Raw genomic sequence first — 12689 nt, forward strand, 5'->3', positions numbered from 1 at the left:
TCTCAGTGTCACGGACACAACACACACCGCTCTGCCTCGACACACACAATCAACATATCCACCAGATTATTAGATATTAGATTGATCAAACACACACACAAGCTCAGATGTGTCAGGATTTTAGTCCCTGGATATTTGATCAGTAAAGAGGACATTATGTTTATTCTGAGAGAGAATATTCTTTAAATAAATTATGTCAGAAAAATCATGAATAAATCTAAATATCACACACACACACTTATTAAAATCACGTAATCACCATTAATCTCAAGCTAAACATGCTGATCAATCTTGCTTTTTGATCAACAACTGACTGCAAGAACTAAAGTGACCATCAGAACCAAACCCAGTGTGTTTCTGGCGTGAGTGTGTGTGATGCTCTGGGTCTTACTGAGGAAACTGAGTCTTGAGTGTGTGTGATGCTCTGGGTCTTACTGAGGAAACTGGGTCTTGAGTGTGTGTGTTGCTCTGGGTCTTACTGTGGAAACTGAGTCTTGAGTGTGTGTGATGCTCTGGGTCTTACTGAGGAAACTGAGTCTTGAGTGTGTGTGATGCTCTGGGTCTTACTGAGGAAACTGAGTCTTGAGTGTGTGTGTTGCTCTGGGTCTTACTGAGGAAACTGAGTCTTGAGTGTGTGTGATGCTCTGGGTCTTACTGAGGAAACTGAGTCTTGAGTGTGTGTGTTGCTCTGGGTCTTACTGAGGAAACTGAGTCTTGAGTGTGTGTGACGCTCTGGGTCTTACTGTGGACACTGAGTCTTGAGTGTGTGTGACGCTCTGGGTCTTACTGTGGAAACTGAGTCTTGAGTGTGTGTGTTGCTCTGGGTCTTACTGAGGAAACTGAGTCTTGAGTGTGTGTGACGCTCTGGGTCTTACTGAGGAAACTGAGTCTTGAGTGTGTGTGACGCTCTGGGTCTTACTGAGGAAACTGAGTCTTGAGTGTGTGTGACGCTCTGGGTCTTACTGTGGAAACTGAGTCTTGAGTGTGTGTGTTGCTCTGGGTCTTACTGAGGAAACTGAGTCTTGAGTGTGTGTGTTGCTCTGGGTCTTACTGTGGAAACTGAGTCTTGAGTGTGTGTGACGCTCTGGGTCTTACTGTGGAAACTGAGTCTTGAGTGTGTGTGTTGCTCTGGGTCTTACTGAGGAAACTGAGTCTTGAGTGTGTGTGATGCTCTGGGTCTTACTGAGGAAACTGAGTCTTGAGTGTGTGTGTTGCTCTGGGTCTTACTGAGGAAACTGAGTCTTGAGTGTGTGTGATGCTCTGGGTCTTACTGAGGAAACTGAGTCTTGAGTGTGTGTGTTGCTCTGGGTCTTACTGAGGAAACTGAGTCTTGAGTGTGTGTGACGCTCTGGGTCTTACTGTGGACACTGAGTCTTGAGTGTGTGTGACGCTCTGGGTCTTACTGTGGAAACTGAGTCTTGAGTGTGTGTGTTGCTCTGGGTCTTACTGAGGAAACTGAGTCTTGAGTGTGTGTGACGCTCTGGGTCTTACTGAGGAAACTGAGTCTTGAGTGTGTGTGACGCTCTGGGTCTTACTGTGGAAACTGAGTCTTGAGTGTGTGTGTTGCTCTGGGTCTTACTGAGGAAACTGAGTCTTGAGTGTGTGTGTTGCTCTGGGTCTTACTGAGGAAACTGAGTCTTGAGTGTGTGTGTTGCTCTGGGTCTTACTGAGGAAACTGAGTCTTGAGTGTGTGTGATGCTCGGGGTCTTACTGAGGAAACTGAGTCTTGAGTGTGTGTGACGCTCTGGGTCTTACTGTGGAAACTGAGTCTTGAGTGTGTGTGTTGCTCTGGGTCTTACTGAGGAAACTGAGTCTTGAGTGTGTGTGTTGCTCTGGGTCTTACTGAGGAAACTGAGTCTTGAGTGTGTGTGTTGCTCTGGGTCTTACTGAGGAAACTGAGTCTTGAGTGTGTGTGACGCTCTGGGTCTTACTGAGGAAACTGAGTCTTGAGTGTGTGTGTTGCTCTGGGTCTTACTGTGGAAACTGAGTCTTGAGTGTGTGTGTTGCTCTGGGTCTTACTGATGAAACTGAGTCTTGAGTGTGTGTGTTGCTCTGGGTCTTACTGAGGAAACTGAGTCTTGAGTGTGTGTGTTGCTCTGGGTCTCACTGTGGAAACTGAGTCTTGAGTGTGTGTGACGCTCTGGGTCTTACTGAGGAAACTGAGTCTTGAGTGTGTGTGACGCTCTGGGTCTTACTGAGGAAACTGAGTCTTGAGTGTGTGTGTTGCTCTGGGTCTTACTGAGGAAACTGAGTCTTGAGTGTGTGTGTTGCTCTGGGTCTTACTGAGGAAACTGAGTCTTGAGTGTGTGTGTTGCTCTGGGTCTTACTGAGGAAACTGAGTCTTGAGTGTGTGTGATGCTCTGGGTCTTACTGAGGAAACTGAGTCTTGAGTGTGTGTGACGCTCTGGGTCTTACTGAGGAAACTGAGTCTTGAGTGTGTGTGACGCTCTGGGTCTTACTGAGGAAACTGAGTCTTGAGTGTGTGTGACGCTCTGGGTCTTACTGAGGAAACTGAGTCTTGAGTGTGTGTGTTGCTCTGGGTCTTACTGAGGAAACTGAGTCTTGAGTGTGTGTGACGCTCTGGGTCTTACTGAGGAAACTGAGTCTTGAGTGTGTGTGACGCTCTGGGTCTTACTGAGGAAACTGAGTCTTGAGTGTGTGTGACGCTCTGGGTCTTACTGAGGAAACTGAGTCTTGAGTGTGTGTGACGCTCTGGGTCTTACTGAGGAAACTGAGTCTTGAGTGTGTGTGTTGCTCTGGGTCTTACTGAGGAAACTGAGTCTTGAGTGTGTGTGTTGCTCTGGGTCTTACTGTGGAAACTGAGTCTTGAGTGTGTGTGACGCTCTGGGTCTTACTGAGGAAACTGAGTCTTGAGTGTGTGTGTTGCTCTGGGTCTTACTGTGGAAACTGAGTCTTGAGTGTGTGTGTTGCTCTGGGTCTTACTGAGGAAACGGAGTCTTGAGTGTGTGTGACGCTCTGGGTCTTACTGAGGAAACTGAGTCTTGAGTGTGTGTGATGCTCTGGGTCTTACTGTGGAAACTGAGTCTTGAGTGTGTGTGACGCTCTGGGTCTTACTGAGGAAACTGAGTCTTGAGTGTCTGTGTTGCTCTGGGTCTTACTGAGGAAACTGAGTCTTGAGTGTGTGTGTTGCTCTGGGTCTTACTGTGGAAACTGAGTCTTGAGTGTGTGTGTTGCTCTGGGTCTTACTGAGGAAACGGAGTCTTGAGTGTGTGTGACGCTCTGGGTCTTACTGAGGAAACTGAGTCTTGAGTGTCTGTGTTGCTCTGGGTCTTACTGAGGAAACTGAGTCTTGAGTGTGTGTGTTGCTCTGGGTCTTACTGTGGAAACTGAGTCTTGAGTGTGTGTGTTGCTCTGGGTCTTACTGAGGAAACGGAGTCTTGAGTGTGTGTGACGCTCTGGGTCTTACTGAGGAAACTGAGTCTTGAGTGTGTGTGTTGCTCTGGGTCTTACTGTGGAAACTGAGTCTTGAGTGTGTGTGATGCTCTGGGTCTTACTGTGGAAACTGAGTCTTGAGTGTGTGTGACGCTCTGGGTCTTACTGTGGAAACTGAGTCTTGAGTGTGTGTGACGCTCTGGGTCTTACTGTGGAAACTGAGTCTTGAGTGTGTGTGTTGCTCTGGGTCTTACTGTGGAAACTGAGTCTTGAGTGTGTGTGATGCTCTGGGTCTTACTGTGGAAACTGAGTCTTGAGTGTGTGTGATGCTCTGGGTCTTACTGTGGAAACTGAGTCTTGAGTGTGTGTGTTGCTCTGGGTCTTACTGTGGAAACTGAGTCTTGAGTGTGTGTGTTGCTCTGGGTCTTACTGTGGAAACTGAGTCTTGAGTGTGTGTGACGCTCTGGGTCTTACTGTGGAAACTGAGTCTTGAGTGTGTGTGATGCTCTGGGTCTTACTGAGGAAACTGAGTCTTGAGTGTGTGTGTTGCTCTGGGTCTTACTGTGGAAACTGGGTCTTGAGTGTGTGTGACGCTCTGGGTCTTACTGTGGAAACTGAGTCTTGAGTGTGTGTGTTGCTCTGGGTCTTACTGTGGAAACTGAGTCTTGAGTGTGTGTGTTGCTCTGGGTCTTACTGTGGAAACTGAGTCTTGAGTGTGTGTGATGCTCTGGGTCTTACTGTGGAAACTGAGTCTAGAGTGTGTTTTGCTCTGGGTCTTACTGTGGAAACTGAGTCTTGAGTGTGTGTGTTGCTCTGGGTCTTACTGTGGAAACTGAGTCTTGAGTGTGTGTGTTGCTCTGGGTCTTACTGTGGAAACTGAGTCTTGAGTGTGTGTGATGCTCTGGGTCTTACTGTGGAAACTGAGTCTTGAGTGTGTGTGACGCTCTGGGTCTTACTGTGGAAACTGAGTCTTGAGTGTGTGTGACGCTCTGGGTCTTACTGTGGAAACCGAGTCTTGAGTGTGTGTGTTGCTCTGGGTCTTACTGAGGAAACTGAGTCTTGAGTGTCTGTGTTGCTCTGGGTCTTACTGAGGAAACTGAGTCTTGAGTGTGTGTGTTGCTCTGGGTCTTACTGTGGAAACTGAGTCTTGAGTGTGTGTGTTGCTCTGGGTCTTACTGAGGAAACGGAGTCTTGAGTGTGTGTGACGCTCTGGGTCTTACTGAGGAAACTGAGTCTTGAGTGTGTGTGTTGCTCTGGGTCTTACTGTGGAAACTGAGTCTTGAGTGTGTGTGATGCTCTGGGTCTTACTGTGGAAACTGAGTCTTGAGTGTGTGTGACGCTCTGGGTCTTACTGTGGAAACTGAGTCTTGAGTGTGTGTGACGCTCTGGGTCTTACTGTGGAAACTGGGTCTAGAGTGTGTTTTGCTCTGGGTCTTACTGTGGAAACTGAGTCTTGAGTGTGTGTGTTGCTCTGGGTCTTACTGTGGAAACTGAGTCTTGAGTGTGTGTGTTGCTCTGGGTCTTACTGTGGAAACTGAGTCTTGAGTGTGTGTGATGCTCTGGGTCTTACTGTGGAAACTGAGTCTTGAGTGTGTGTGTTGCTCTGGGTCTTACTGTGGAAACTGAGTCTTGAGTGTGTGTGACGCTCTGGGTCTTACTGTGGAAACTGAGTCTTGAGTGTGTGTGATGCTCTGGGTCTTACTGAGGAAACTGAGTCTTGAGTGTGTGTGTTGCTCTGGGTCTTACTGTGGAAACTGGGTCTTGAGTGTGTGTGACGCTCTGGGTCTTACTGTGGAAACTGAGTCTTGAGTGTGTGTGTTGCTCTGGGTCTTACTGTGGAAACTGAGTCTTGAGTGTGTGTGTTGCTCTGGGTCTTACTGTGGAAACTGGGTCTTGAGTGTGTGTGACGCTCTGGGTCTTACTGTGGAAACTGAGTCTTGAGTGTGTGTGTTGCTCTGGGTCTTACTGAGGAAACTGAGTCTTGAGTGTGTGTGATGCTCTGGGTCTTACTGTGGAAACTGAGTCTTGAGTGTGTGTGTTGCTCTGGGTCTTACTGTGGAAACTGAGTCTTGAGTGTGTGTGTTGCTCTGGGTCTTACTGTGGAAACTGAGTCTTGAGTGTGTGTGTTGCTCTGGGTCTTACTGTGGAAACTGGGTCTTGAGTGTGTGTGACGCTCTGGGTCTTACTGTGGAAACTGAGTCTTGAGTGTGTGTGTTGCTCTGGGTCTTACTGTGGAAACTGAGTCTTGAGTGTGTGTGTTGCTCTGGGTCTTACTGTGGAAACTGGGTCTTGAGTGTGTTCATGCACTGGCGTGTGGGACGCAGATGCTCGATGAACCGGCTCAGGCTTCTGTATTCTGCCCTGCACATCTTCATCTTACTCTCCTGCTTATCTGGAAGACAGACCGAGAGAAAACATGCATTACTGAGAGACTGATTTATTTATTCAATATTATTACACGGCTCTGTGGAATACTTGATTCTGATTGGTCAATCGCTCCATCCAGTGGTATATTATTCCCAGATAACAACCTCTGAGAACAGAGACACAGGCTCATCCGGGTCACTGAAGGCAGCAGCGCTATACACTCGCTAGGAACGGGTTTTCTTCGTGGAAGTTTTACATTTTAAGAGCTAATAAAATTTGTGTGTGTGTGTGTGTGTGTGTGTGTGTGTGTGTGTGTGTGTGTGTGTGTGTGTGTGTGTGTGTGTGTGTGTGTGTGTGTGTGTGTGTGTGTGTGTGTGTGTGTGTGTGTGTTTGTGTGTGTGTGTGTGTGTGTGTGTGTGTGTCCGGGGTGGGTAAACGGGAGAATCAGGAGAATTCCCGGTGGGCCGCTTCACTTTTGGGCCGGTCGAGTACTTTTTTTCATTTTTTTTTCACATTTGTCACGTTAGTTACTTTAGGCTACACACGCTCCGCATTCTGACACCGCAGCCGCAGCCTCTGCATGGGTTGTACCATGTGAGGGAGTTCTCCCCTCCCCTCCTATAGAGTTGGTTGGGTCCATAGTCCGTCTTTTCCAAAACGTTTTCTCAGGTAGGCTACCGCGGCACCGCCAGCGCCTACCGATAGCTGGGCCGGCCCTACCGTAACGGTACGCGTCAGGGAGGATGGATGGGAGGAAGAGGCCAGGAGGTATGGAAGCTTGTTTCCGCCACAGAATAAAACATTTTAAAAGATAACTGCGACTTTTTATCTCACAATTGCGAGTTTACATCTCGCAATTTTGACTTTATTTCTCAGAATTGCGAGATATAAAGTCAGAATTGCGTGAAATAAAGTCGCAATTGCGTGTTATAAAGTCAGAATTGCGAGATATAAAGTCAGAATTGCGAGATATAAAGTCAGAATTGCGAGATATAAAGTCAGAATTGCATGATATAAAGTCAGAATTGCGAGATATAAAGTCAGAATTGCATGATATAAAGTCAGAATTGCGAGATATAAAGTCAGAATTGCATGTTATAAAGTCAGAATTGCGAGATATAAAGTCAGAATTGCGAGATATAAAGTCAGAATTGCGAGATATAAAGTCAGACTTGCGAGATATAAAGTCAGAATTGCAAGATATAAAGTCAGAATTGCGAGATATAAAGTCAGAATTGCATGATATAAAGTCAGAATTGCGAGATATAAAGTCAGAATTGCGAGATATAAAGTCAGAATTGCGAGATATAAAGTCAGAATTGCGAGATATAAAGTCAGAATTGCGAGATATAAAGTCAGAATTGCGAGATATAAAGTCAGAATTGCGAGATATAAAGTCAGAATTGCGAGATATAAAGTCAGAATTGCATGATATAAAGTCAGAATTGCGAGATATAAAGTCAGAATTGCGAGATATAAAGTCAGAATTGTGTGATATAAAGTCAGACTTGCGAGATATAAAGTCAGAATTGCAAGATATAAAGTCAGAATTGCGAGATATAAAGTCAGAATTGCGAGATATAAAGTCAGAATTGCGAGATATAAAGTCAGAATTGCGAGATATAAAGTCAGAATTGCGAGATATAAAGTCAGAATTGCATGATATAAAGTCAGAATTGCATGATATAAAGTCAGAATTGCGAGATATAAAGTCAGAATTGTGTGAAATAAAGTTGCAATTGCTTCTTATAAAGTCTAAGTGAATTATTATTTAACCTTTACATTATTTGTTGAACCATGGTATTAATACAAACTACACAATAGTACGAGCTGAACTGTTGCTTCATTTATCCAATTTGGAAAAAGTGCTAATTTGGAATTCCACCATGGAAAAAGTGGGCGGGTCTTGGGCCTGAAACTCCCGGGCTGAAAAGTGGCCCCACTCCGGCCCTGTGTGTGTGTGTGTGTGTGTGTATTCTCAGAATAAACTCCTTCAGGTTGATGGAAGACCTGATCCTGATCACCCTGTCAGGGTTTATTCTGAGATAACAACCGGCTGGATGTACATTATCCCTTGAGTGTGTGTGTGTGTATGTATATAAGGTGTTGACGTAATTTGCACTGAAACAGAAGCTAAGGCGGGACTTATTGAATGGCTCCTCCCCCTTTTCAAACAGCCAATAGCGTTTAGTTTCCCTCACAGACTGACAGCACCATGGAAGCGAATGCGAGCGCTGATGATACGCTGGATTCAATAGTAGAGATGTGAATAAACTCTAGCCATTTCATTCTTAATCAACGTACAGTTGAACACAGAATAAAACTGGAGCGTTTGAGCAGCCGAACACACACTCCAACACATATTGCTCCGTGTGTGTCAACGCTCGCTTCGGTCAGGTGGTGTTTATAGCAGAGGGGGCGGGGCTTCAGTCTAATTCAGACTAATTAAAAAGTAAGTAATCAGATATCACCACTTTATGTCACTTCAAAATCAAACGTGAAATGGCCTGAAAACATGATAATGTGGGGTTTAGAGAAATTAAAGGCACATCTTCGTGTCTGTGACCAGCGTTTACTGAGATTAATGACAAAAGCAACATCAGTTCACAAATAAAACATATTTAAACTGTTACTGCCTTTAGTTATTATTTTGGAATAAATGTAAAACTGCTAATAGCACTAACATGATGAGATTCATACTTGTTATTAGAACATTACTTTTATATTGTTAATGTACAAAAAAAATACAAAATAGAATTGTATTTCTTTCTCTCTTTTTGTTGATATTGTAAGTAATGCTTATTTAATCAGGAAAATGTGACAATAATTAGTGTAACTGGGACATGAATTTACATTTGATTTATAAAAAAACAAAAACAACAAAAAACTATGATGACATAAATATATACATACACACACATACACATACACGCACACACACACACATACACTAGTGTATGTAAGATCTATCGTGAGTATTAAAGCTGATATCTTTCCGTGAAGACTCAGTGTTTAGTGTGGTAACACCAGTCTGACACTGATATCTCCTCAGAGTAACAGATGCACGATGTTATTTAATGACAGTGATGTATAATCCTAATTTGCCTCATTAAGATTTTACTGTAGTAATTAGCAGAGCTGGTTATCATGGTGATGTTTATCATTTATCACAGACTTACACGTTTGTACCATCATGTGAAGGCCAGATAAAACATCGAATGTAAATACAACATCAGGTGCACAGATAGATATTAAATATACAAACATGAGGGGAGCTGTCAGCTTGCTCACACACACACACACACACACACACACACACACACACACACACTTCCGCTGTACTGTACCTGCGAGAGCCGCGCTGCTGCTGCCTGACACGGAATCCATGATTAAATTAAAAAACACTTTCACAACATAAACAACAGTTATTACGGCAAACACGTCAGACTCTGCGCCCACTTCCTGGTCCACTCCCGCGAACGCGTTCAAACGTCACATCAAAGGAAACGCGCTCCTGATTGGCCGAGATGACTTCTGACGTTGAGCATAGCGGCAGCTGATTGGAGGATTGTGACGTGAAGCTTGCTGTTGATATAATGAGAAAAAAAAATCATTAGACTTTCTATTACATGAAGAAGTCATACGTGACGGTAACTAACTTGACAATTTATCAATTTCAGATCCAGAATTTTGTTTAATCATTACTCTTCCGAGTCTACATAGAAATAATCATTACAATTTAAACCAGAGCGCTACATTTTACCTACACATAAACATAAACATTAATTATGCCACAATAATATTTCTGGACGAGCTAAACGTGTGATGCTTTAAACGATTGATATTTTGTATTGCCCCCAAAAAAAATCGTTAAGATGAACAAATACTGTATAATCACATATTTAATTCTATAAACTGACATGTTCAGAGTTTAATACGAACAGTCCGACGATGAAATATGCGTTTAAACTGTATTTTGGTTTATAATACTGGCATAGGCATATTCTCTGACTAACTTATTAAGAATTACTAGTGTTTTTGTCTTTATTTTACTTCGTCATAATTAATGGACTATGTTTCTGGCCGCTGTTAAACCTCTTACTGTGTTCATCCATTCTCACTTCAGTCTTTCAGTCATGCTTTACTCACTGTGATACTTCACATGCTCAGAGTAAAGCTGTTCGCTGCTCCAGCTCAGACTGCTGAAGACTGCTGTGTGCGGTTGTGATAAACACTTGGACTGTAGTGTATCAGACAGGAATCCAGTGTGTGTAAGTGCAGTGTGTGTGTGAGCGCGTGACCTCTGACCCCTGGATCAGGCAGTGCTCCTCAGAAAGGCAGATCGAGGGGTCCCGAGGCGGCGTGAGGCTGAGTGTGTGTGTGTGTGTGTGTGTGTGTGTGTGTGTCATCTGGGGTCCAGAGGCTGATTACTGTGAGTGGAGGGCAGGTAGACTGAAGATCAGAGAGAGAGAGAGGAGTGTGTGTGTCGGTGTGTGTGGATCAGAGAGAGAGAGAGGAGTGTGTGTGTCGGTGTGTGTGGATCAGAGAGAGAGAGAGGAGTGTGTGTGTCGGTGTGTGTGGATCAGAGAGAGAGAGAGGAGTGTGTGTTTCGGTGTGTGTGGATCAGAGAGAGAGAGAGAGAGAGAGAGGAGTGTGTGTGTGGATCAGAGAGAGAGAGAGGAGTGTGTGTTGGTGTGTGTGGATCAGAGAGAGAGAGAGAGAGAGGAGTGTGTGTGTCGGTGTGTGTGGATCAGAGAGAGAGAGAGGAGTGTGTGTGTCGGTGTGTGTGGATCAGAGAGAGAGAGAGGAGTGTGTGTGTCGGTGTGTGTGGATCAGAGAGAGAGAGAGAGGAGTGTGTGTGTGGATCAGAGAGAGAGAGAGAGAGGAGTGTGTGTGTGGATCAGAGAGAGAGAGAGGAGTGTGTGTGTTGGTGTGTGTGGATCAGAGAGAGAGAGAGAGGAGTGTGTGTGTGTGCTGAGATCAGCGGATCAGTGTACGCCAGTGATAACATCAGAGGATGTAATGGCTGTAACAAGCGGATCAGAGGGGAGTGTGTGTGTGTGTGTGTGTGTGTGTGTGTGTGTGTGTGTGTGTGTGTGTGTGTGTGTGTACCTACTTAACTATATTTTGGGGACAAATTTGTACCCAGAAGTGACCAAAATCTCCAAAAAACTCCCTATAGGGATGTCCTCATTTGTAAATCTGTTTTAAAAATAAAGTAATTAAAATGTTTAAAATGTGTGTGTATGAGAGAGAGAGAATGTGTGTGTGAGAATCTCTCTCTCTCTGTGTGTGTGTGTGTGTGTGTGTGTGTGTGTGTGTGTGTGTGTGTGTGTGTGTGTGTGTGTGTGTGTGTGTGTGTGAGAGAGAGAGAGAGAGAGAGTCTGTGTGTGTGTGAGAATCTCTCTGAGCTGTGTGTGTGTGTGTGTGTGTGTGTGTGTGTGTGTGAGGCTCATGTAAACAGGCCAGTGTAACACGCAGTGATGTTAACCAGCTGTGCAGTCGCTCTCAGCAGGAGATGACGGAGTGTGTAAGTGTGTGTTGCTGTGAGACACTGATCTCTGCATCGCTGCAGTCACACACACCGTTACAGAGCTGCGTCTCTAATGACAGCATTTTCCCTCGACACACACACATCAGCCTCCCGCCGCAAAACACTACACACATTTAAAACATGCTTATCTACGCGCTTTTCTTCTCAGTTTTGCTCTCGTATCAAATCTGATTTAAAGTCTCCATGAAATCAAAACGGACAATTCTTGTTTTCTTTTTTGTTTTTTTATGTAATACTGCAGATTTATCGGAGCACATCATGATTGTGTTAATAATCTTCAATCAGAATATCTTCTGTGATGACGAGGGCGGGCCATCCTAAAACTCACTCTAAACAATGCTGGGTTAAAAACAACCCAAGTCTTGCTGAAACTGGACAAATGCAGTGAATGGGTTGTTTTAACTCAGCGGTTGGGTTAATGTTTGCCCAAGGTGCTGGGTAGTTTTATTTAACCCAACTATTGTTTAATGATTACTGTATTTCTTACTTAAAATGAACCCTAAGTATGTTGAAAATGAACATTTATGAATACGTTTAATGAACAATAATTAAACACTAAACATTTATTAGATTGCTTATTGATAAATGTTCACCTTTTGATTATTATTGTTGCCTCTAGTTATTATGTGTCTGAATTTTAATTTACAACCTATTTTGTGTTCATTTTAAGCCAGCCATGTAGTATTTTTCTTTTATTTTAAATAGTTGAGTTAAATAAAACTACCCAGCACCCTGGCAAACATTTAACCCAACCGCTGAGTTAAAACAACCCATTCACTGCGTTTGTCCAGTTTCAGCCCGACTTGGGTTGTTTTTAACCCAGCATTGTTTAGAGTGTGAGATCCAGAGAAAGGGTAAAAGATGTTAAATTACTGAATACCGTAAAAAAAACTCAACACCCCCAAAGGACATATATTTCAAATTTTAAGGTCTTTCTTTTCTTTTCTTTCTTTACCTTTTTTTCGTCTATTCTTAAATTGTTTTAGTTTTTTTGGTCGATGTGTGTATTTTGTAAAATTTCTGTATGTATTCCTGCAATAATAAAAGAAAAAAGTGTGAGATCCACCAATAGCAAACCACAACCCTCGAACACAATCAAGCCCCGCCCACATTAGCTCTTGTACCGGAAGCGGTTCGCTGAGATGTAACGGTAGGCTACGGAGAAACACTTCCGTTTCATGCTGACTTTAATCTACTCTCCATAGGCCAGCATTCCCGATTCCAGGCTGCTGTTTTGTGTTGTGTGTGTTGGGGTCAGTGAAATATAAAAACAGGGTGATGTTGCTGGTCTCTGTTTAACTGTAACCTGCTGAATCCACTGCCTGAGATGTTGTGTGTAAAAGCACGAGCTCTGGCTTGGATGTACACACACGTG

The 12689-nt window shown here is 44.0% G+C and overlaps 1 protein-coding gene across 3 annotated transcripts in view; it reads right to left on the reverse strand.

Moving 5' to 3' along the window:
• Positions 1-9259, reverse strand: part of cdin1 (CDAN1 interacting nuclease 1) — a 128266-nt gene extending 119007 nt beyond the window's left edge. Inside the window, exons 1-2 of one of the 3 annotated variants that reach the window (XM_079853891.1) lie at positions 9108-9259; positions 5668-5785 (exon numbers count right to left, since the gene is read on the reverse strand). In XM_079853891.1, coding sequence (XP_079710017.1) covers positions 5668-5785; positions 9108-9147 — 158 coding nt within the window. In that variant the 5' untranslated portion in view covers positions 9148-9259. The remainder of the gene's footprint in view (positions 1-5667; positions 5786-9107) is intronic. The other 2 variants (XM_079853890.1, XM_079853892.1) reach the window with 2 other exon arrangements.
• Between the last annotated feature and the right edge of the window lie 3430 nt (positions 9260-12689).

Source organism: Squalius cephalus (genome assembly GCF_949319135.1).
Source record: "Squalius cephalus genome assembly, chromosome: 20".
Lineage (NCBI taxonomy): Eukaryota > Metazoa > Chordata > Actinopteri > Cypriniformes > Leuciscidae > Squalius > Squalius cephalus.